The following is a 26,749-nucleotide window of genomic DNA, read 5'->3' on the forward strand; positions in this document are numbered from 1 at the left end:
AAAGAGTAAATACACACTGAACATCTTGAATAACCTACAGAGCTTTAAAAAACCAAGCGCAGCACTTTGAAAGAACACGTGAAGGAAGTGTGATGAGAAGACATGTGAAAGAGGGGTTGGTTAGCGTAACACTTACAATCCATGTTTGAAACTATAGACAATACACATGAAGGAATAGTAAATCTCTTGTCACATTAGATACATCGGAAGTGTGATATGAAAGACTTACACAGACATATACACACATTGTTTGTGCCTCCTGTATTATTTTCCCAGTGGCTGTGGAACCAATTTACTCAGCTGACCCCTGTACATCCATAAGCTCCCTGGCTGGGTGTGGAACATTTTCTGCTATACTTTTCACTGGAGCTCAACGCTTGTAGTGGTTAATATTTATTGACAAAGTGACAGAATCTAGAATTACCCAGGAGAAAAACCTCCAGGCATGTCTGTGAGGAGTTTTCTAGATTGGGTTGATTAAGGTGAGATGACCCCACACTACATGTGGGCAGCACCATTCTATGGGCTGGAGTCCTGGACTGAACAGAAAGGAGGCAGCATTCATCTCTCCCTGCTTCCTGCCAGTGAGTGGAATGTGCCCTCACCTCCCTGCTGCTCTGGCTTCCCTGTCATGGTAAACAGACCTTCAAACAGTGAGCCACAATGAGCTTGGAGTTTCCTCTTGTCAGGTACTGTATTGCAGCAGCAACAACAAATAGAACTAAAACAATGTTTCAAAAATCAAATTCCTAAAAATCTCAATGCATTTCAGAACTTCAGAACTAAAACTCAAAACTCCAAAGAAGGGAAGATGGGGACACCTGCTAAGACATTTACTGGGAGTGTTGGCAGCATCACTAATGAGCTTAGTTCTATAAATGTGATATCAGGATTTAAAAAGCTATAATAAATACACATATATTATATATATTATATATGTTCTATGCATATGTACATATGTATATAATGCATATGTATATATTGTGTATAAATATATATGTGTGTGTGTATACGTGTATGTGTTATGTACATACATTTTATATATATATATATATATATATATATATATATATATATATATCAGTGCAGAAAACGACATCATAAGGGCTCAGGAAATTCAGTATCTGCTATGTAGAGTCAATCCTCTTCTGTATTTGGACAACTCACACCATCAGTGGGGAGATCTATAAAACAGCCCAATCTTGTCACTGTAAGTTTTCTGTTTAAGATTTAACATCTGAGATACCCTGATCCAGGATTTATTTCTTCTATAAAAAAATGTTGTATTCGCACAGTAAAGTACTGGAAGCTGCTTGAGGGAGCGAGTCACCCAGGCTAAGTGCATTCCTTCAAGGCAAGTCATGTGGCATTGCTTTCTCCTCCCCAGGGACATCAGGGATCTTCAACATCACCTGGATTACATCTCCTTTAGGTAGGAAATGTACCAGCAAAGAAGCCAACAAGAGCAAAAGTGTTATGTGAACAGAAAGTCCCTAGGGCACCAACAGAGCTCTCTGTGATTCTCAAGTTCGCTGGGAACCTTCCAGAAATTACCCCAAAGCCTAAGAGACCACTTACTTCCTATACAGAAACAAGAGTGAAGATTGAGTTCTCACAGGAAATTCACATATGAACATGGGTTAGCTTTGACTCCGTGTGAAATAAAACACTCTATACAGCTGCACGTGGACAGACACACAATGCAAATCATTATAAAGGGTAAAAATCAGAGAAATATGTAAAGCAAGGCTTGTACCCAGCACTAAAAATGGAAGATGTCAAAACTCTGACAGACAGAAAATAAAAATGTCTGAGATCATCCAATATATCCTCTATCTGCATAGGGAAATGAGTCTGTGAAGCCAGCATCCTTGTCCTCTCCTTTGATGAACAGGACATTGTACACCTAAGATATCTCAATTTATCCCTTAAGAGCATCCTCCTCTTCCTAGAGTCAGGATCCACATGTAATTGGAAAGATCATTTAATTCATTACCCTAAACAAACATAAATTTCAGAAACAAAAACTGAGTTTACTTTAAGATCCAGAAGGAAGGTGTTGCCTCAATTACTTTACTGTCCTTACATTTTCGGATTTAAAACAGTAGCAGTAATTCTCTATGTCATGTCAAAAGGGAAATCCATGGTGGATTTGACACGGCTTTGGCTCTCAAGGTACCAATGAGTAACAGGAGAGATGAGGCATATTCCAAAGTAACAATAGCTGTAGGTAGATATAGGCCAGAGAATTCAGAAGGTGGTTTCTTTCCTCTTAGGTGTGGATGGGTGCACTAACTAAGAGGCATTTTGGAGACTTGGGAAGTGTACATGGAAAGACAGGATGCTCCACGCTAGGGACTCTAAATGCAAAAGCAAAGCATCAGGCAGCATGGGCTATGTGAGGAGAAAACACAGAGGTTCAGTATTGCAAAAGCAAGACAAATCAAGTATGGGTACAAAGTACAGTTATGAAGAGCATAGTCCAGAATGTGTAGATTCTCTGAGGCTAGGATAACATGCTTTTCTTCTTTTCATTCCATTACCTTGTATGCAAAACTTAAACACCTCCACAATCATGGCAAAGACATTGGGGATAGAACTTTGACAGACATGTGCTCTATTTACTCTCTACCAGGAGGGAGAGATAAGAAGCCAACGATCACTGCAGCAGTTTGAGAAATGCCTTGACACTTGGTATAGGGCTGCTTATGAGTAACCACATATGTCCGTGCACGCTGAAGATCAGTGGTGGTTAAACAGAAAAGGGATGTAAGCTATACAGATAATATGAAAAACAGCACTTGAGGTTGTGAGAAATAGAATGTGTTCAGAAGCAGCATGGTGGGAATAAATCTTGAGAAAAGCCCAACATCAGAAAAGAGTTCACCACAGCAAGGGACCCTAACTACATTTTAACCCAAGGCCACAGGAAACGGTGAAAATATGATGACATTCAAACTGCACTTTGAAAAAATAAATTCTGCAGCCTGAAGAAAAGACTGGAAATCAGAAAGACAGAAAGGAAGTAATTGTACAATGCTTTATCCAAGGATGTAGATGAAATAGTATAGTGGGGTTAACCATAATACTAAGGTAAAGCATGAGTTTCAAAAAGATAGAACTCACTCAACTGTACAAATAAAAATTTAGGCATTCCAAGTTTTAACATAGTTCAGCCAAACTCGAAGCTAGAAAAAAGGTGAGATACAGTTGGAAATCTCACACAGGGAAATATTTAAAGGTGGAAGATGAGTAGAATCGGTCTCAGGAGGAGACACATTGTGCAGTGATGCTCAGAGCACTCTGGACTCCAGGGACAGTGGTGTCACAATGAGCAAGGACTTCTGGCTGCACATGGAGATGGTTTCTTAATAAAGCAGGCCAGGGGAGGGGACAGCAGAGGACTATTACCCCTTGGAACTGCTTTGGAGAAATTTAACTAGGAGAGGAGTAGAGTCTGGGAACTAGACCAGATGAATTACTTATGTACGTTTGCTTGGTTGTTGTAGCGTAGACTTAAAAAGGGTTGCCGTTCACAAACATAAATTCTGAAGAGAAACTGGATTTCATACTTTAAATCATTAAATAGGGTAAGACTCATGTCTCAAACTTAAATTTATAGCACAATTCACTTGCTTTGTTAAGTTTTCATTTGTAATCTCTACATGGTGAAGCCCTCCACTTATCTGAGTTCATTATTAAACCACGTCTCAGATTTTATATTCAGGAGAAAAATGGAAACCCATTAGCTCTTTCTTGTAATCCTCTCCCTAGCTCTTCCTTTTGTCCTTCTCTACACGCTCTAGAATCTTCCTTGGGAGATATCCAAAAGTAGAGCCAGAGATGTACTCCAGGGTCAGCCTGGACTGAGTATCCTAAAGGTAGTTATGCAGTAGAGATGTACTCCAGGGTCAGCCTGGACTGAGTATCCTAAAGGTAGTTATGCAGTAGTTTCTTCACTACTAGCTCCCAGATGAACCTTTTTCTTTTCAGGCTAGAGGCGCCATTTCCTCGAAGTCATCCCCACCTGCTGTGTCCAACCTCTTCCCACAGTAACAAGATGTCTGTCGCCATCCACAAAGTTCAGCCTGGAGAACTGGACAGCTGAGTTACAAAAACAAAAGTGCAATGAGAGCAACAACGTTTTTAATGTGTGACTTTGCACTGGGTTACACGGTTGGACACATGTCCTAGGTTAAAAGGAGCTACACTGATTAAAGAGAGAGAGTCCCAGCTCCTGAGTGTGAAACTCTCCCTACTCTGTAGGGGCTATCAATGTCCCGAGGAGCCTGCAGGGTCTGCACACCACCACCAGCAAGTCTGGGTATATGTGTTCAGGTGCTGTGTTCTTTATTTAAGCTACATTATAACAGTGCTTTGTTCCTTACTATAGTTAACAGTACTCCTCACAAACATTTATGAAGTAATCCTTACAGTACACACAAGTAAAGCATGGCCTTTTCCACCACATAGCTGCCGGTTCTTCCTGAAAACCAACCCTTATTTACAAATGTTATGCAGAACTCTGGCTGCAGTTTCTCAAGCATCATCTTAGTTAGGGTCTCTGTTGAAAGCAACTCGGAGAGGAAAGGGTTTGTTTCACCTTACAGCTTATAAGTCTATTTAAAAAAGTCAGGGCAGGAAGTCAAGGCTGGAACCTGAAAGCAGTAACTGAAGCAGAAGACATGGAGGAGAGCTGTTTACTGGCTTGCTCCCCATGGCTTTCTCCCCCTTCTTTCTTATGGGACTGACCCAAACACACCATGTTACCAAGAAAATGGTGACATTTTTAATCTCTAAAAGAGTAGAAGTCTATGATATGCCTCAACCACGGAGTTATCCTAGGACAGAGGTATGGAAAGGAACTAGAACACTCAGAAAGCATCTTAAAGTGGGCATCTGATGACTTAGATGCTAACCTGATGAACTTGACAGCCAAGCCCAGGTCTGCTATGCAGCAAGTCCCGTTTTTCTTCACCAGGATGTTCTTACTTTTCAAGTCTCGATGGGCAATTGCTGGTTTGCCTTGAGTACTGAAGATTTCTGTGTGTAAGTGGCATAGGCCGCTGACGGAAGAATAGGCTAACTTCAGCATGGACTTTGCATCTAGGGTGGTGGATTTCAGATAGTCATAAAGAGAACCATTTTCATGATAGTCTGTGATGAGGTATAACTGAGTCCAGGACCCAGTCCCTTTAATATCCGCAGCAATAAACCCTAAAAGGCAGAGTAAAAAGGATTAGATGTTTCCTGGACAGAATGAGCAATACTTCATATATTCAAATATTCTCTCTCCGTATTCTTTGGTTTAACATCGTGCTCAGTTTTCTGACTATGCCTATGAGAATGTTAAATTACTAATACCAAGCAGGGGTGATCAAAATCAGAGGGAGAAAAAAAAAAAACACAAGAGTTTGGATCTGAAGCCACTCTCTAATCAGTGGTACTGAATTCCTTTATGGTATTATAGTAACAAGCAAGGCATGTTGTATAAAATATTTGAGTCAGGCCTTCTACTTCACTGACTGGGTCCTCTCCTACTCAAATGACCCAGGCAGATCACGTCTAGCCCAAGGAAAGGAAAAGAAAATCAATTCTGAACATAAACTCTTGCTACAAATAAACTCTGCAAATAAAAATGCCTATAACTTTTCACAGTATTTAAACCCAAATGTGGTCCTTCAAATTCCTTAAAAAAAAAAAAAAACTTAAGAAATTCTAGTATTTCATTTGTACTTCCTGTTTCTGAAGGAAAAAAAAAACATCACTGGTGAGTATTGCATTTCCAGCCCACCACCCATGCACAGAAGCACCGCAGTCATGCTTCCTGTGACATCTTCTGTCAGAAGCTTGTGGGCTCTGGGCTCATGCCAAAAAGAAAGAGTCTGTAAGTTTCATAACAGGTCTAGACAGATGAGTTCATATGCACATGTGGAGGGAAAACAGAAGAATGTGACAAACCCCAACTATCGCTGTGTAGACTGTGACTCACCCAGAATGTTTTCATGCCTCATCAGGACCGTCTGATAGATCTCCGTCTCTCGGAACCAGCTGGCTTCCTCAGTAGTGAAGAACACTTTCACGGCTACCTTTTCTCCACGCCACTTTCCCATCCACACTTCCCCATAGCGACCTTTTCCAATTTGCTTCACCATCTGAATTTGCTTAGCTATTGTCCTTTGGACCTGGCAAAGCCCAAAACATGTTCTTAGTATATTTACAGCACTGCAGATATGTTTAAGCTTTTCTCCAGGGGGAGGGTGGGGGCAATGACTGCATGTAAAAATATATAGTCAATATTATTCTTTATACATGAGTTATTTGTATTTATTAATTTGTGCTGTTCTCTTTTAAGTGTATTTCAGATGGATGATTGCCAATTTTAAATTATCAAATACTGCTGCCAAATCATTACATGTTCCATTCTACCTACTGCAATTTTCATAGAGAAAAAAGGACAAAGGGTTTCACAGTAACTTATACCCAACAGAACAAAGTGTCCTACTGTTATAATGATTGATTAAATACTCTGAAGGAATTCTTGCCACCATATAACAAATCATGAATCTGTTAAATAAGACAAAAAATATTGGATGCAAAAGGAAATTTATCAAAATTCCAACAATGGAGAAGAGCAGAGGAATCCAAACAAACAACAAAATAAAAACAAAATGAGGGATGAAGGGGGAAAGGAAAACTCATAAGAAACAAAACAAAAAGAAAACGCCACTGTAAATGAGACTGAGCACTCCCAGCCTGGCAGGCTTGAACTCCTTTAGATTATACAGTGGAATTTTTAGTTATGAAGTGCCAAGTAGCTGCAGAAAATGTTTAAGAAACTAAATGAAGACTAGGCAAGCAATGTGAGATAGGAGAAAACTGTACATCTGAAGTGAAAGAGGCATTTGTTTCAGTGAAAAAAAATGCAGAATAGAGACACAAAAAAGTAGTCCATGCAGGGGAACTGGCAAAAGGAGGCTAACATGCTGGAGAGAAGGCTCATTTAATACTCTATAAAATAGAGCTGAAGAATTACAAAATTCATAAAAACAAAGGGGAAAACATCGAGTGAAGCAGCATGGAAATTAAATGACTAGTCTCCATGGTATTTATACCATCTGTACTTTATCAATGGTTTCCTGGCTATAAGGAGTAACTATTTGAGGCGGTTTACATAATCTTGAAAGTAGAATTAACAGCCAGGGCTGGGGGCACACACCCATAATCTCAGGACTCAGGAGGACAAGCTGGTAGACTGGGAGTTGACGGGCAGCATGATCTACAGAGAATAATCTGTCTCAGATAAATAAACAAGGAAACTAGCACATGATACTAGCAAAATCTTACCATAATAAATACAAAGCCGTCTTTGTAGTGATACATCAGGTAAAAGCTTAAAGCTTTCCTTTCTGTTTCTGTAATTTTTTGGATCATTCAATTGTGATAATCAATCCACATAATCTAGAATTCTCTCATTGCCTAGTCCATGGGCTAGCAGCCTAAGTCTCTCCTACATAACAGATTCTAAGGGTTAGGATACGGATATTATTCTGCAGATTCCTTAATTAGGATTCTTTTGTGTTTCCATGATGGGTGATAATATCTACTCAAGAAGTCCCGAGTTCATTCTTTTTTTTTTTTTTTTTTTTGGCCCGAGTTCATTCTTAAAACTGTTAGTGACACTGATAACAGAATGAAATCCTGTTGCAAAAGGGTATTTTTTTTTAATAAAGTTAAAGTTTTAAAAATTAAAGAATGACTACTGATCTAGGAAGCACAAAGTGAGGTGGAAATAAGCAAACAAGCAGATGTGTAAAGTAGCCCTCCTCTCACAGAGTTAGGCATTTGGGATGAGGCAACCTTTGGTATACTACATGTCCACTACTCCTGAAAAGATGAGAGAAGCATCACGAGAGTACTAGGCAGCTGAGAGGCAGCTACAAAGTACTTAGTTATCCACTTGGAGGGAAACCTACCACAGTTATGAAAGCATATTCACTTTACAGATGCACAAGCATTGCTCTGTGAGTCTATGGAATCCTGCCTAACAAACAGCTCTGTTTCTTTTCTGGCAATGAGAGGTTTTCTCTAGTGAACACACTGGCAGCAGCAGCAATATCAGGGGGACAGAAACAAGAGACCTCCAAGACACTCGGCCATTAAGTTAGACTTGGAAACAGAATTTTACTCACATTTTAAGATTATATCATCCAAGAACCTGAACATATGTTTAAAATTTAAAAACTGATTCCAGTTTTTTATTTCACCAATGTTTTCTTCTCGTTCTGCACATAAAATTTCAATCTAAATCATATGCACAATTTTTTAAAAAAGTTGAGTGTGCAGATAAAATTTACAAGAATTTGCTATAATTTCTATCTGAAGTGTCACTCAAAGGTCTGTGTGCTCAATGTTTGGTCTCCAGCTTGGTTTAAGTATGAGCAAGTGGGAACGTTAAGACATAGGGTCTATCTAGTAGGAGCTCTGGAGGTCACAGGAAATGATAAAATATAAATATAAAATATAAATTAAAATATAAAATAATAAAAGAGAATTATAGGACTCTCAATTTCTAGTTTCACTTCCTTGCCATGAGATGAACAGTTCTGCTCTGCCATGCACTTTCACCTCAGTGTGCATCCATAAGCCCAAAGAAAGAGGACAAGCAACGACAGACAAACCTCTAACCTTGTGAGCCCAAACAAAGCTTTTTTCTACATTAGCTGGCTATCTCGGCTACCTGCCATAGAAAAATGACCAGTATATGTCTGGAATATTTAATTATTGTAACTGTGATTCTAAAAAGAGAATTTTATCATGTGCACTGGCTATAAATTATATATATATATATATATATATATATATACATATATATGTATATGTAATCACTATTCCAATATTGTCATTTCATTTAATGGTTAGACATCTATTTTCTATAATGTATGCATCTGTGTACACACATGAAGAAAAGAAAACAAGTTGTTATAAACCAACGTTCAATATTCTATATCACTGAGTTAGCAACACACATAAACACGTGTGTGTGAACAAACACAAATATACACATATATTTGGCTTAGTTAGGCTGAACTAATACATATGGGAAAGACTTTTACTAGGCTTCATTCAAGAGCTTTAATATTGAGCTGGCAAGATGGCTCAGTAGTTAGAAGCTCCTGTACCCAGGAATAATGATCTGAGTTTTATTCCTAGATCTAGTGAGACAACAGGAGAGCATTTATTCCTGACAGTTGTCCTCTGACCACTTCATATCTGCCATAGTACATAAGCATGTAGCACATGAGAGACTGTGCTCACACATAGAGAAATGCACACAAAAATTAAAATAAATACAAATTTAAGAGTTTAATGTTGAGTAAAAAAACACCTTGTTTCTATATCCACACCACCCTGAATGCACCCAGTCTTGTCTGATCTTGGAAGCTAAGCAGGGTCAGGCCTGGTCAGTATGGAAGACACCTCTCCCTCCAAGGGATGGAGAGATAGCTCAGAGGTTAAGAGCACTGACTGCTCTTCCAGAGGACTAGGTTCGATTCCCAACACCTACATGGTAGATCACAACTGTCTGTGACTCCAGTTCCAGGGGATCCAACACCCTCACACAGACACATATGTGAAGGCAAAAACACAAATGTATATAAAACAAGACTAAATTAATTAATTAATTAATTAATTAATTAATTAATTAAATAAAAGCTGGGTTACAGTTTAGGAAAAAAAAAGAAACTGCCTTGCATTCCTGTATAATGTCAAATAAGTAGGATACAAATAGTAATATTTTATTATATAACATATACTATATAGAGATATGTAAAATACTCCAAATGTTATATAGTAAATGTGTACACATACTTCACAGAGAAGAAAATCATATTATATCTTAATTCTTCAAATAGTTCTATTATATCACTTCTTTTTGAAAAGGGAAGAAATAGAAAGAGAGGTCTCCAAAAGTAACTTGAAAAATACTATGTCCACATATATGTACATAGATGAAGCATAAAAATTTCCCACTGTGTTAAGAAAATAAGTAACCAATCAGTCATAAGGTATGAGCACCATTCCCTTAATAATACCATTACTACTCTGTTCTGCTCCAATGTTTATCTCAAGCTCACATCTTAAGACTAGATATTTTAGCCATGATGCTGACTGTATGACTTTTTCATGGATCTCCATCTCTTGGGAGCCTCTTTTCTATGCTGCTATCCGCTTATATTTCCTTATTCAACTAACGTTTACTTCACATGTTAAGAATGTCAGTAGCATGGGTTCTAGAGGCTCACACAGTCTGAATTGGAATTTGGCTTCTCCATATACTAATGAATTAACTTAACTGGTTATATATCCCTAAATTAATACAAGGTTATATTTCTAGTCCAGTCAAGTGGTACATATTTTTTTTGGGGTCAACCATGATCTGCATAAACAATGATGGTATTATAAGATTAAATTCCCTAGTGGTAACAGAGCTACATTACTTTGTGTAAAAACATGCCTTTATGTTCACATGGCAATAAAAATGACTAGAGATGCATTTCTTAGACTATATCTCCATCATTAGTGATCACATGGCTTTTTATCTAATGTGGCTACTACAAATAGTTAAGAGGAACACATTTATAAAGGATAATCTCTGGATTGGACAACCCAGCCAATCTAGCAAGAAAAGCAATACTATTAACCATTCTAGGACACCATCAGAAGAGAAAGGCAACCATCAGTAATTACTAGCTACAAACCCTGTCGGCTACAGCAGTGACCTGCCTGCAAGATATACTGGTGTAACGGTGGCAAATGCAATGGGAGTCACCAACAACTTTCTGATGGAGTTTACGGCCCATTCCATGAGACTGAATCCACATTGGGCTCTACTGAAGTGGCCAAGGATCTCAGGCTAGATAAGTCCTGGGCCTAGGGGAAAGCCTACTATTATTATTCCACCAGAGTAAAATATTAACAAATTACTCCTAATGACATATTTCTATGCCCATAGATAACTATGTCCCTCCACTCTCCTAAGAGAAGTTTCTTCTTGCAGTAGGTGGGAATTAACACAGAGACCCACAACTGGACAATATGCAGAGTGAGAGACTTTGGAGCACTCAGTCTTAAATGGAATGTTTCATCAAACCCCTTTACTCAAGGCTGAGAGATCTATGTGGAAAAGGAAGCAGAAAGATTGTAAGAGCCGGAAGTGGTGAATAACTCCAAAGAAACAGTGTCTTTAGCACAACAGGACTGATTCACATATAAAGTCACAGAAACTATAGCAGCATGCATAATTCCAGCCAGACAAAATCCTAGCACCAAGAATAGGAAGTGGATACAGGGTCACACCCCTAACCAAGAAACTATTTGCAACTGATACCTACTGACAAAGGAAAAATCAGTTTTCTCCAATGGAATGTCACTGGGTATATCAATCACATTTCAGGGCAGATCCCAGGCCTCTAGGCCTAAGAGTTATTGTCCAACAACAACAACAACAAAAACATAGTCCATGAATTTTTACGGGTTTTTGCTTTGTTTGGGTATTTTGTAATATTAGTTTTTTGTTTTGTTCTTTTTTTGTTTTGTTATGTTTTGTTTTCTGTTTCGAGAGAGAACATGAAGTTGGGTGGGTAGGAAAGTAGGGAGGATCTGGGAGGAGTTGGGGAGGGGAAAACATAATCAAAACATAGTGTATGAAAAAAAATTAAATTAAAATTAAGAATTCTTCCTTGAATTTGTTTGTCTCTAGTATTTTATTGCAGCAATAAGAAGCAGATACACAGAGAGAAGCCAAACATTCGTGGTAGACTGGGATATAGAAACAAGGTCCTTGAGGATGGTAAAACTCTAGAGCTGAAAGCTTTTTACATCAAATGACTGAGCATCCTGTTTAATGGGTTGGAGAGACTCTGGGAAGGATAGGAAGCGAATACAAAGGAGTATATCCCACCCTCAAGTAAGGTACATCATTTAAACTGCAACATTAGTAGTAAAAGGACAACGTCATGACGAAAGATACCTAGACTCTAGGCTGAGATAACTGAGAAGTGCTGAGAGGTAAAATGAAGGAGGCCTTGAGCCATAAACTAGAAGAATGTTCCATAAAGTGATTGCATTTGAAAACATAGAGACATGTGTTTTGTTTGGAGAAGAGCTGCTCAGAGGCAATGATGGAGCTAAGGCTGCAAGCAGGGGAGCAGGAAGAAAGAGAGGAGTCAGATGGAGTTTAAAAACTGTTCATATGAAGCTGAGAAAAGAAGATCTGCAGACAATGGGAGGTGTTAGACTATTGCATCTGGGCAAAGACTAAAAGCAGGATTCAAAGAATATAGAAAGGTAACAACAGCTTCATAAGATGATGTAGGAGAAACTAAGTCAAATCAATTACATTTCCAAGAGCATCTAATTCATTAGTACCAGTGAGTTTCACTACTTGTACTTTAAAAAAAAAATACCACACTAAAGAGTTACAAATACTGTAGTCAGAATTGCTACACTTGAATTAAATCATAAAAATAAAAAACCAGTTTGATCATCAGAACCTGGACAATTTTTAAAGTCCTAAGTACTATCACTCTGCTTATCGTGACTAACATGGCTGCACATGCATAGGTTGCTCTCTGTTTGATCTCAAAACCAAACTATGAAGGTAAAATCCGAGATCGTCAGACGAAACGAAACAAGTCCAGAAGACGACATGCAAGTCAGAATCCGAGCCTGAAGTCAGACAGTCAATGTCCAGTCTCTAAGGGGCCAGCAAGATGGCTCAGTGAGTGAAGGGGCTTGCCACTGAGACTGAGTTCAATCCTCCACAACCACAGAGTGAAGAACCAGTTCCTCCAAGTTGACTCTGACTTCCACTTGGACACCATGACATGTGTGCACCCACACATATTCATATGCGCCCTACCTCTCTCTAAAATAATAAAGCTCATTAAGGAAAGTAGTTTCCATTAAAATTACTTCTATCCTTAATTCCACCAACCTTCCTCTGTGGTCTATAAAAGAACCATGCACTTTTCTTAGCCAACGAAGTGACCTGGGTTTGGAATGGACATGTTGGATTTGTATATGTTCTTGCTGAAGTTGACAGTCCCTACTATCAGAAATTCAACCTTTCCTGAATAGATGACACAGACCTCAGCCTGAAACCTCAGCCTGCAGCTGAACCGCAGCTTTCCTTCTTTGCAGATCTTGGGGGTAATACTTTTGCATTCAATAGCCAGGTCAAAGTACAGTAAGTAAGGCCATCCTCACCAAAAACATTTAATGTTTCTAACTCACTCTTCATCAGGATGTCTGAGGGTCTGGCTTTAACCAGACACTCATATTAGAGAGCAATAGGCTCACTGTCTGTATGTCAAATGTTATCAGGAAGCCCCACAGCTAAGAGCTGACACCCAAGGGCACAGAGCCTTCTTGTCTACTGCTCTGTAAGGAAGGTGAAACAGATGTTCCCCCTCAGAACACATTTCTTTGGAATTCGTGTTATATTCTTCTCCTACCAGCAGAGGGAGACCTGATCCACTTCCCGAGCTCTGAGACTGCTCGATCAAGTCTCTCAGGGACTCTCCAGGAGGAATGTAAGTCTCATCCTGCTCTAGCCCAATGCTGTACCGAGGCCTGGCTTCTTGTCGTTTATACCTAAGCATGGGCGAGGAAGATAGGATTAAAAACTTAAATGCAACGACAGATACAAAACATCACAGACAAACATCAATCATGGAATTCAGCAATAAACACAAGATCAAATGCTATTTGCTACCCTTGGAATGTTTTTCATTCAATCATGTATAAGTTTTCTTTTCTATGTCTGTCAATTACTATACAAGCAGACTACATTCTGTTAGTATTTCCAAGTAGCTCCAATATCTGTTTCCTAGAAACGTTTCCTTTATGTTCCCTAGGTAATTAAATATACAAGTTTTTTTCATTTATAAAAGTATGCAAGGAGACTCTTTTACATATGAAAATGTACAAGACAATACAATAACCATGACATGAAGTTAAACTTTAAAACATGCTATTGTAATGTCTTCAAAATTTTATTTTATTCAACTGATTTATGAACTTATAAAATATTATGGTTGAATATTAGGATTCTCAAATGATATGGACATTTAAACCTTCATATTTCACAAAGTAGAAAATAAGTTCTTGACTAAAAAACTTTTATATAACTAAACTTAGTTTACTTTAATGTTTGCTCTATAAATGTTATAATACTAGAGGAATCTTTTCGTCAGGAAATAAGGAATTACTAAAAGCACTCAGACTCCCATATGGTTTCTTCTTTGCTTAGAATTAAACCCAAGTCATAACTAGTCACTAAATTTTCCATTTACCCATGTTTCCTTACAGATGAAAAATTTATCTGAGTGGTTTTGGTGTCTGAAACAGAAATGAGACAGCGTCTATTTATAGCTTCACTCGGGTAAGTCTTTGTCAATGGTAATAGACATTTTCAGATAAACCTACAATCTAGGGACAAAGAAGGCCGTGATGCAAAACCGGACAGGCAATAGCAGGAAAAAACATCCATGTAGGGATCTCACTATGCAGGCAAAACTCCAAGTATCTGTCTAATACTTACCTGAAGTAACAGAACAAAATAATGAGGACCAAGAGTAAACTACAGACAGTCACAGATATAAGTAAGGCCTTGTGGTGAATAGGTCCATCAACAAAATCTGAAAAAGAAAGCCACAAAACAGCACATATTTTTACTCAAAAGGGATAAACTCGTTCCCAAAAGTTGGATTAAAACATGATAAGCAAAATACAGAAAAAAACTTTAATATGCTATGAGAAAATCACATATATACTTGGCACAGCCATATCTGAATGGAATGGCAGAAGTCATAAAGACAGCACAGCTGCTTGACAAAGATCCAGCAGAGCTGAATGGCATGATGGCTGCCATTCCACCTTTGATTTTCATCTTTGCCTGCAGCATACTTGAGGCACTTTTAATATTTGTATAATTTGGGGATGTTGGATTGATGGAAAATTCCTTATGAATCATTTATGCCTTCTCCCAGGAATGCTGCTTTTAAGTTTCCCCAGGAAAGTCCTGAACATACTATTCCCTGGATTTTAGGAAGATATCCTTATCTACTTGAAGGTCTTCTTTACACCTTGGAGGTTGTGACACATAAAGAAGCCAGAGGTCTCTTCATGAGGCTATGAGACATTCTTGAAACACCTGTCCCTGTACTTACACAGGAATAAGTTATTCAAAACAAGGTGAACTTTAAAACATCAACAAGATTTGGAAGGCTAGAGGAATTGGCCACAGTTCAAATTAAAAGCCTCTTCCCACTGTACACTGAGACAAATATGTGGCATACAATTCTGCCCTACATAGAAACATATTGATAAAAGTATGGAGTGCAAAGATGGTAAAAGTATGAGATGTCAGAACCTCCCTCTCTTAGAAAGTTAGCACATACAGAGTCACAGTAATGTCATATGACCCCTTGGTCATATGTTGTTCCTTAACAAGAGATTGCCAGGATTAGACATATAGACAAATGTTACAAAAATATAAACATTGTGTTATGCCAGAATTTGAATAATAAGTGTAGCAGTTTTGGCCTGAGGATTTTTCTTGGGCACTCTGACCAAGAGTTATTAATATAATAGTATTAAGAGTTAATAATACACTACTTGGGGCATGGCAAAGTGCCCAGAGAAGCTTAAAGATTTTGTTTTGGTCTAGCGTCCTTGAAGTAACCAGCCTGAGTACAGGATGTCATATGCCTCTGGATTCTTAAAAATTGGGTTATAGGGTTAATGATTAAGAATGTTAACTGTTTATTAATGTTGTCAAAACTTGAGGAAAAAATGGTTGGAAATAGTAACTCTGTTCTGTCATAGTTTATTAATGATGACTAAAAATGAGCAAAAAGAAGTGAAACACATGTCCAAACCCAAAAATGATTATGTTCTATGTTTTGGAATATCATGAATGTATCCCTGCTAACTAAATTCTGTATAAATAAAGAAGCACTCTGGCTGCTAGCCAGTCAGGCTGCAAGAGTCTCCCGACCACCATGGCCTGGCTCACTTCCTTCCCCTGCTGACTCCTTACATCCTCTGCTGGGACCTGTCCCACTGGGGATGACTCCCGTATGCTTCCTCTGTCCATCTCTCCTAAAATGAAACTAAGAAGTATCCCATGTCTGATTCCTCCATCGCTGCTCTTGCATCCACCCATCTTCAGACCCTGCCCTCATCCGGAGCTAGACTCTGGCATATACTCAAAACTGTGTGCTTAGCTATGAAGGATCCACTCAACTAGATAGGTATCTCAACAGCATGAGTCTCCTCTATGGAAGGAATTGACCTGACACAGAATAAACCCACAAGAGAAATATGAGGAGCAAATGGGTCCCTGAGCCTAATAGCTAAGCAAGAGCTCATGTGATCCCAGAGTCAGGTGGTAGGTTTGTAAGCTCTTCTCATCTAGCATCTGGAATATTCTTTGGATAGAAACAAAAACAAATCTATATTCATTATAACCAAAGCTGCTTTCTGATGAATGCAAAGCATAAGGGCTCCTCAAATGTTGTACATTATATTAATTATATTGTACAATTATATTAATTTGTACATTATATTGTACATTATATTAATTATATTTTTGGCCTTAAATGCCCTTTAACAAATTATACCTTAATTTTTCAAAATGGAAATAAAATATTAAAATGGAAATGTCCTATGCAAAGGCTGTTCAGTGCTCTTAAGCTACGGATCATTAAATATTGCTCATTTTGTATCAACTCAAGGTCTTGACAAATCAGATTGGCTTAAAGCAAGCTTTCTCAAATGTCATGTGAATGTCTTAAGAGATCAACGTGTGTTTACTGACTTCAAGCCCAGAAATATTTATTCAAAATATCTTTTTGTAACCGAACATCCCAGGTGATTTTTATTCAGGTGGCTCAGGGATATTTAAACAAAAATGAGTTGAAACCAAGCCCAGTCGTACAGTAACATAATTAGCAGCTTTAGGAAAGGTACAACAGGTCCCCGAGAAAAGTGATGACTGCTACGTAGCTGAAAAGGTAGGATTCTAAGGGATGACTTGGACCAGTACAAGAAGATGTTTTCCCAGCTGTACCCATATATAAATAGACATATTCAAACTTTGGCAAGAGACTTTCTCTCACCCAAATGTGATTTTTGCAATAAAAAGTAGTATATGCTCCATGAAAAAAGTTAAAGGACCAATTGACTAAAATAGATGAAATCATTACATACTTAACAAATTACTAACAGGAGCTGCACATGTGCCATTAAAGTTTCATTTCAAGGAACAAAAATGTTAACCAAGAGTATTTCACAAAGGATACGGTATCATCTCGTAATTTGATTCTTTTCTCTTTATTTTATGGAGAAAGTATTACTATATAACCCAGGCTAGCTCAAACTTCAAATCATTCTGCTTTAGCCTCCCAAGGGCTAAGATTACAATACTTGCCACTATGCTGGCTAAATTATTTTTGTATATAATATTGTGAACATTTCACACAACAAGTTGTTTTCAAAGATGACACGGTACCTTACATAGAAACATCCTAATTAGAAACCAACCTTCTGTTGTGACATTAAGAAATTTTGTTATAATGCAGATTTTCTATAACATATACAATTATGTAATGAATACATACACATCTTTGATTATGACAGTATCTACTATTCTTAGATGTCAAACTATTACTTCAGAGGGCAGATATTACACATCTTCTCATAATACTATCAAATATCCTTTAAAAAGACCAAACATTTTCTAACTCATTATCAATATAATAATTTTACTTATTTTGAAATAATTTCAGCTTTTGACAAAATAATTCCAATATGTCCTTCACTCATAATTCTCATTACTTACATTTTGTCATGTGTGTTATAATTCTCTTGCTCTCTGATCACCCCTTACACAAAACCATCCTCAGATGCATACATATGTACACACATTTGCATTCACATTTCTTTTCCATTATGTATTTTGTGTACCTGTATTAATTTAGACCATTTGAGGTTGCAGGACAATGTTGCTATTCACCTTTAAATAATTCAGAGTTCTTATTACAAATAATAAGAGCAAGGATACTGTCTCACAAATAGTTATATAACTGTAAGAACTGGGATAATAACAGTTGAAAATAAACTTACTTTGCAATGTTGCATATAATGCTTGGATCAGTTATTGTAAACTCTAACCAACAGATCTTTTTCTTGACAAATCTGATAACAGTTACTGATATCTAAAATATGTATTTAACACTTATGATCCATATACTACGTGCAAATATGAATGAAAGTAGGCTGCATCTCAAGAAACTAAATGAAAATAATCAGAAAGTAGCTTTTTTTTTAAATTATCCAGTTCAGAATTGTTATACATGCCCATAAAAAAGGAGTATAGAAGCTTGAATCAATGAAGGACTGTCTAAAAAGCCATCGCTAACAGGAGTAAAAATTAGCATGTACATTGTTTGGAGCATATTGCTTAATAAATGTCAAAAATAATTGATAGGTCCTTAAAAGTAAATAGGCTACAACTGTATTAAGTTTCTTTCTTTTATGTCCTACATATATATGTAAAGACTGGAATCTTTGCTTATACTGGAAAACACAGCTTATATTCTATTTCCAATTTTAAGGACAACTCTACATTTTTAGGAATCCAAAGAGAATATTCCTTTACTAAATTTAAATCTAACCACAGGATCACAATGAATTTCCAACACATGAACCTAGAATGTTTTCACTCTGATGCTATAATTTGGCTAAAACTGTTTCTCTTTGCCTTTTTATGTACATGCAGAGCCCAGACTACACTGTGAACTGCCGACCATGTGTTTATTACTCATTACATTTCTGACTTATGACAGGAATAAAACCACAAGGACCTAAGGAAGTCTTTCTTTACCAACCAGCACTGTACTTAAGGCTAGCATTATTCTGTATTTTCCTTTTCTTTCCCGCAATAACCCTCTTTTGCAGTTAAATCAGCTGCCTACTTCTCTTGGTTCATGAACTGTGGATTCTTATCAATAAACCTGTATCCATTGATCATATTAGTCTTGTGCTACTCTGTCACTGTCTGCACTTGGAGTATTAACATGAATATTCCTGGGAGGAAACCCTTCCAGACACCCATGAATCGAAGAGGATCACCTGAGGCCCTTCTGGGACAGACCATTTCTATCTATGCTGTCCCTCCAACTTCTCAGGGAGTAGAACCAACTGAAACTCTGCAGACAAGTGGGGATCCCTCTGAGAGACAAGTAAGGATTGCCACCCATTTCATAACAAAAATGAATCCTGTTACACTTTTTATACTGCAGTTTTTCATCTTTAAATGGGAATGTCCATTGCAAATACCTCATGGGGTTGTAAGACTCAAATGAGTTAGTTAATATAACATTTAGTATAATACCTGGATACATTAGTCATTTTCATTTTCATTTAACATTTTGTCTCACGCATTTAGTAAATTCTTGTTCATCCTTGATTCTTGTTCAGGGGTCACATCTCTAAGGCTATTATGCTACCCTGTCATTTGATGCAGAACTAGCCCTATTATGTTCAGCCTCATAGTCCCACTGTCTATGTACTCTATGTATTCTGGAAGCCAAAACAATCTATATCTCTGCAAAGTTGCCTTTTGTCATGATATTCTACACAACAACAGAAAAGTAACTAATACAGAAATTGGTAACAAAGAAGTAGGTTTGTCTCTGTGATGAACCTGACATGATGTTTTTCAGAGAGATGTGAAGGACTTTGGAACTTCAGACTGGAAAGTGCTGTGAGCAGAGCTCAGTGGGCCATTCTTGTGAATGCTTGGAAAACAGGAATGTCGAGAGTAACATGAAACAGTGGAGACAAATCTCGAGAAGTTTCAGAGGGTCACAAGGATGCAAATGGCAACTGGACCAGTGGTCATTCATGTGATATTTTGGTGAAGAATCGGCTGCATTCTACAAGTGCTGAGAAATTATTTGAGGCTGAATTTAAAAGAATGGGCTAATTTTTATGGCAGAGGAAATTTTAGGCAGCATAACATGGAGTCTGTGGCATGGTTATTCTTGATTACTCTTGTGCATGTCTACAATAAAAAAAGAAAGCAAATAGGGCAAAAGAAAGTTTAAAATGTGCAGTTTGGGGGAGAAAAAAGTACTAAAAAACTTGAGATTTCAGCCAAGCCATGTGCTAAAAGGAATCTATCACTATTTCTGAGAGCATCACCATGGACAAGAACCCTCCTGTGCTACACTGTAACAACAGGAAAGGTGCCCTGGAGACAAGATTCTACCACGTTAGAGTCCCAGTTTCTGAAAGGAGAGAGCCCAAGTGGTTCCCTACTCCAAAAAAGCAAATATCCAGGCTACTTTTCAGTGGCCTCAGCATACAAAATCTGCTACAAACATAGCCCAAGGACATTGGGCTCCATCCTTAGCTGGTAGCAAAACTTCATGTCCACAATTTACTTCTTTTCAATGCATGAAAGATATAATATTGAGGATGCCATGTACTCTTCCACCATGATTTCAGAGAGTGTCCAAGACTAGGCATCACAATAGAGTTAAAGTCCCTGTGAGGAGGCTGCAAAGGCCAATGCATAAAACTGTGAAGATGACGCCTATGTTTCCATGGAGACTCCAGGCTATTGGAGATGCCAGAACAGTGGGATACCTGCCAAGAAGAGTTGCATATGGGTGTAGAACCAACCCAAGAAAGGGAGATATGCTGCATGCTGCAAAGCTGGAGGGGTAGAGTCATCCAAGCCATTTGAAAGAGAAGCCTGGTGGCTTTTATTCTGCTGGGGTTTAGTCTTGCTGTACTATGCCCTGATTCCTCCCTTTTTGAATGGGAATGCACACTCTATGCTATGGATATTGAAAGTGTGTAATTTGGGTTTGTTTGTTTGTTTTTACACTGGGTGACAGTGAAAAGACAGCCTTGGGTCTCAGAGGAGACTGCACTCTTGAACATGGTTGGGGTTGCTAAAGAACAGGTAAACCTTTGAAGTTGGACTAAATACATTTTGTAGCATGAAATCACAATAAGCATATGGGGCCAGGGGTATGATATTGCCTTTCGAGTGAGAATACTTCCCATAAATACCTCCCATAATCTCACGTACTTAAGTACTCAGTCCTCAGTTGGTGGCACTGTTTGAGAATGTTAATAAGGAACCTTTATAAGTCAAAGCCTTGATGGAAGAAGTGCTTCACTGAGTGTAGTGTAGACTGAGTTTTGATAGCCTGACTCCACTTCCTTTTCTGTCTCTTTGTCTCTGTCTCTGTCTCTCTCCACCCTCCCCCCCCCCCCCACCTCTCTAGAACTATAGTTAAAATAAGCCCTTTTTTCTCAAAGTTCCTTTTTGTCAGGGTATTTTATTACAGCAACAGGAAAGTTACTAAACCATCCTTAATATGATTTGTAACCTATCTCTATTAGTGAGATACTCATGACCAAATGTAAGTTAATATTTTACATGTTAATTCTTACATCTTGTGTAAGCAAGCAATACTTAGGCAAGCAATATTTTCTTCATCTATTTCTGTATCCATAACACTTAGGATATTGCTTGAAATAGAAATAAAGAAAAATGAGTTTCTTATGTGAATGTCTATGAATTAATCTGAAAAGCTTGAAGGCTTCAGTGGGAATTTATTACGAGTGAGTGTGCAGCACTACATGCTCTCTACCTCCAGCAGCACACTCCTAAGTGTTCCAAAGAGGAGCATTCTGGGGAGAGGTGTGGAGAAGCAGAATGACAAGGACCCTAAGAATGAAGCTACATACAGCGACTAAACCAAGATCTGCTTGCATATCTGTTGAATGACATTCATGATGTCAGCTTGCCTCAGCCCTCTACTCCAGCAGTGGGTAATGAAACAAATTAAAGGCAAAAATAGCCAAGGTGCCAATGAATTTGGCAAGGAGAAAGAGTCCAGTGCTCGTCCTCAGTAAGCTAAAGCCCCTCTTCACCTGCCTTACCTCTGTTCTTCAGTGGAGGCAGAGTAGGGTGAAGGTCTTTATTGCATTCATTCCTTTCTGTGCAGCATTCAATTGATCTTCTTTGATGAGGGATGGGAGTGTCCTAAAATGGAACACAAAAACTATTAGTGGGTTTCCTCTAAATTTCAACATCATATCACCTAAAATTTAACAGATTGTCACTAGAGAACACATTTAAAGTTCTAATAATTTTGCTCAAAATCGAAAATGTTACTTTCCATCATGAAATTTATTTCAAATTATCATGTACCATTACAACATTTCCATTTCAGTATAAAATATTATTGTACTTGTAGTAAACAGCATACATTGAATAAAATAATCTAGTCTCAGTTTAAATAAAAGATAATCTGGATTTTAAAGATGGTCTAAATAGAAGCTAAGTAATATGTTAATAGCTCATTTAAAAACATGGTTTGCAAATGAAGAGAGAATTGGTTAGTAAGAATTTTCAACTGTTTTATGAACTATTCAACATGGGATAGCCACAACAAAAGGATTATTTTATTTTGCTTGAATACTTTTGAAAATTTAGTCAATGTAGGTTACAAAGTAAATTCAAGTTATCTTCCTTACGCGACATTGAAAATCTGACCCTTCTAGTCCTAGACATCCAGAGGTGACAACAGGCGTCCCAGAGTCATCTTCTTCTATCATTGTGAAGCAGTACCCATCTGTGCTAAAGACCAAACAGGTACATCAAGAGTGAGAAAAAAACAACACACACTTTAGGAAAATAAAATGAACCTAATACCATTGGCTTCATCACAAACAGGAAAAAGTGACTGATTTTTTTTTAAGACTACAAAGTGTTGAGGACATCTCAATATTTGAATCTATGAAAGTGGATGCACCAATCATTAAAAACACATGTGAAATATAAATCTAATTAATCTTATCAATAAATACCAGGAGTCAGATATGGTGTAAAAACCTGAAAGATTACAGAAGCAGGGGAGCAGCCAATAGTGACTTCTTACCTCTGTTCCTCCACCAGAAGATCTTGTCTCAGCCCTGTCTTATCACTTCCTGTCCCTCTCTCTACAGTCCTCCAAACCTCTATGGTTAGCTAGTGGATAGTTCTGCCCTCTAACTCCATTTGTCAGACCCTAATCAAAATATCACATAACACATATGGTTTCCCCTTCACTTAGAAACTCAGGGGAGAGAAGAATCAAAATTTCTATGTGTCATTGATTACCATTCAAAAGCATTTGCACTCTTAGCTAACTTATCTTGGCCCTATCACCTTTCCAGACAGACAACCTGAGGAAAATAGTACTATCCTCATCGTTTATGTGAGGAGACTAAGGGTGTGTGTGTGTGTGTGTGTGTGTGTGTGTGTGTGTGTGTGAGAGAGAGAGAGAGAGAGAGAGAGAGAGAGAGAGAGAGAGAGAGAGAGGAAGACAATGCTGGAAACTACGTCAGTGAATGCAGGGGCTGGCTCTCTCATTGGGCACAGAGCCAGGCAGGGTGGGATCAGCCACCCCTGACAGTGGAGGCAGTGAAAGTGTGGGACATAGTACTCTGCGTTGGGCTGGGGGCACAGTTAAGCATGGCAGCAAACACTGTTGGATATGGATAAGAATGGACAATAGAAAGAAAAGTTTTGACATAACAAAATTTAATGTTTCTCTAGATAAAATAATATTTAATTGTTCAATGATATTTAATTTTCTTACCAACAATTAGAAGAAAATAATATTCCTATTTTACATATGGGAGAAGTGACTTGATTAGAAAGTACGACTACTTGAGGTTGAATAGAAATAGTTACATCAGGCTTTGAATGGAGGTCCTCTTACTTCACTGCCACTTGTTATCTGCTATCCTGGGACTAAACTAAAAATAGTAACTGGTTTACACAGGAATGCATGCAAACTGCTATGTTCTTTTCATAAATCAGCACTTATACTGTGGATTCTCAATGTAAGTCACAAGCTGCCATCTGTGTCCTTAGAAATAAAGTATGAAGCCACATCTCCCATCCTCTTCTCATCCATATGCATGTGCAGTGTCCAAGACAAATATGACAATGGAGTTCTAAAAGGTCATGGGAACAAAGCTGTGAGAACAGTATTAGCCATGATTTGTAGGTCTGTCTACTCACATTAGTGGTAGCAGCATTCTGCCATGCATTAGCCCTTCAGTTATCATCAACATCCTTATAATTGTTTACTTAGTTTCTAAGTCTCAAGTGATCCGACATGTCTCAGTTTATAAAAACTAGAAGGGCAGAGTTGAAACATACTAATGAATGGCTAGGAAGAGCAAGTGATATATCTGTGTTAGACTAAGGTCAAATGCATGAATAGTTGTAGAAGAAAAACTGCCTCTGAACAGCCCATGCTCAAATTCTTTGGGACTTCTTAGTCAACTCACTGAAACCTCAATGGGAGTGTAAAACACACAATACTGAAGGCAATAAATAAGATAGACCTTCACTCCAAACAATGTGAGTAAATACTACTCTTGTGTGTTTTTGATGTCTTTTTCTATTTATTCAGACTATTAGTGTAAAGTATTTCTCATTTAGAATTCCTAGGCAGTAGAGCAGTCAACATAATACAGTATATCTGAGATGATTTAATGTGTTGCTCAAAATCAAAGTGTATAGAAATGAGTATCAAGGTAGTTCATAAGAACAAAGACAAAAGAAAATACAAGGGAAGAAGAAAGGAAGAAAGAAAGAAAAAGAAAGAGAGAAAGAAAGGAAGGAAGGAAGGAAAGAAAGAAAGAAAGAAAGAAAGAAAGAAAGAAAGAAAGAAAGAAAGAAAGAAAGAAAGAAAGGAAAAAGAGAGGGGGAATAAATTTGTTGGCAACTCTAGGGAGAGTAAATCAAACTTTAAAAATATACAAATCTGCTTGCAGACCTGACAGCTAGAAATACAAAGAAGGCTAAGAACAAGGCTTAGCAATTAAGAGCAACTAGTTTCTCTTCCAGAAGACCTGAGTCCAATTCCTAGCGCACACATGGTAGCTAACAACATCTGTAACTTCAGTTCCAAATATCAAGAACCCTCTTCTTGCTTCTCCTGGAATTGTATGTAGGTGTGGTACATATACATACATGCAGGCAAAATGTCCATACACATAAAATAAAAATAAATGTGTGTATGCATGTATATATTAGGGATAGAGAAGAAGATAAAGGTATCCTGGAGAAAAGGATCACTATACCATAAGCCATAAATTCATGTAGAAATCAAATATGTGGAGACTAAAAAAGGAGGAGAGAGCCATTTCATTGTTTATCATCTGAAACACAGCAAATGTAATTTATAAACAACACAGCAAATGTAATTTATAAACAACACAGCAAATGTAATTTATAAACTTATCAACTTCACACTGGAGTTTCTGTATAGCACAGGGCATTAACTGGAAACAGGCCGAACAAGTCTAGAAGCCTAAGCACCACTTGAGAGATTTTAACTCTGTAGCAAGCTCAAATGGAAACAAGCAGATCTTAAGAGTCCAAAATGTCCAACTCTGCCCTCCACCAAGATGTCTATTAGGTGTCATAAATAACAATTACCCTCCATCAGTTGTTTTTTTTTTTTTTTAATATTCTGCTGCCTAGGTATTCAAGGCTGTGTCATCATTCCCATAACAGATGAAATGATAAGATTAAAAATCATAAAGGAAGTCAAAGTAAAAATATTTTTAAGAAGTGAAATACATGGATGAATGTAGGATGAATCGTCTGGCTACAGAAATGATTTTGAATGAGAAGGGCAGTGACACAGAGTCAATTAATAGAATTGTCAATTAATGTGCTGACCTTCTGTGTCACAGAGAGGGAAGAACCAGTGACAAATGGACTGAAAATTGGGTACACTGCCTACCAAGAAAATCAGTCATGGATTCTGATATTCCTGTAGTTACTCAATAAAAATGCCAAACACTTGGCAAGTTAAAGGTTACATGAGGTCAAAGTAGTGATACCATTTGTTGCAATCCTTGGATAGATAGGTCTTCAGGTTCCTGTCTCTTTAAATTTGTACAGTATTCCAAAAGCAAGGAATGTTTGAAACATCTAGAGGGTGGGAAGGAGACACTGCTTCAGATTTTCAGTGTCACCTAGTGAACTCATACTAGCAAGAAGAGGGTACTTCTGCTTTGAAGGTCTGAGGAAGTTAGTTAACCCTTTGCTGGTATGCATCTAGGAACTGCAAAGAATTTTAACTCCTCTCATTTCTATTCTAAGTGGGTTTAGAACAACCCCCTGGAACCCAGTTCCTCCATGAGTTATTGTTGAGGGAGAGAAAGCAATTTTATAAGTCATCTAAAATGACAGCAACAATACCTTTATTTAAAGTGAGGGAAATAGGGCTAGCAAGATAGTTCAGCAGTTATGAGCTCATGACTCCAAGGATTAACAGTTTTCCTCACTGATCAATACATAGCCCTGCACATTTTTAAAGCTGTACCAAATTCTCAAATCCTTGAATTTCCCTTGAGTTTAAATTTCAATCAGAATCCATTTTAAAGGGCTGACTGACTGAGAACACCCTGTCTTTGAAAATACCTATTTCACATTCAAGTGAACAAAGTAAGTTTTCAAAATTTGCAGCACAGGTAATCTTATGGTGCACACAGTTTGTGCCCCTGCTGTTTGATCTGGTAGCTGCTTCTCAAGAGGCCAAAGCCACATGCAGCTTTGTTCAAGGCAGCTCGTTTCATTTGTGAA

The 26,749-nt window shown here is 37.8% G+C and overlaps 1 protein-coding gene across 3 annotated transcripts in view; it reads right to left on the reverse strand.

The window, feature by feature from the left end:
• Bmpr1b (bone morphogenetic protein receptor type 1B) overlaps positions 1–26,749 on the reverse strand; it is a 241,735-nt gene that overhangs the window by 14,665 nt on the left and 200,321 nt on the right. For 2 of the 3 annotated variants that reach the window (XM_059266351.1, XM_059266352.1), the window contains 6 exons: positions 22,633–22,735; positions 22,036–22,138; positions 14,609–14,705; positions 13,521–13,659; positions 5,993–6,185; positions 4,920–5,217 (listed from right to left, as the gene is read on the reverse strand). In XM_059266351.1, coding sequence (XP_059122334.1) covers positions 4,920–5,217; positions 5,993–6,185; positions 13,521–13,659; positions 14,609–14,705; positions 22,036–22,138; positions 22,633–22,735 — 933 coding nt within the window. The remainder of the gene's footprint in view (positions 1–4,919; positions 5,218–5,992; positions 6,186–13,520; positions 13,660–14,608; positions 14,706–22,035; positions 22,139–22,632; positions 22,736–26,749) is intronic. The other variant, XM_059266353.1, reaches the window with a different exon arrangement.

This window comes from Peromyscus eremicus, chromosome 6 (genome assembly GCF_949786415.1).
Source record: "Peromyscus eremicus chromosome 6, PerEre_H2_v1, whole genome shotgun sequence".
Lineage (NCBI taxonomy): Eukaryota > Metazoa > Chordata > Mammalia > Rodentia > Cricetidae > Peromyscus > Peromyscus eremicus.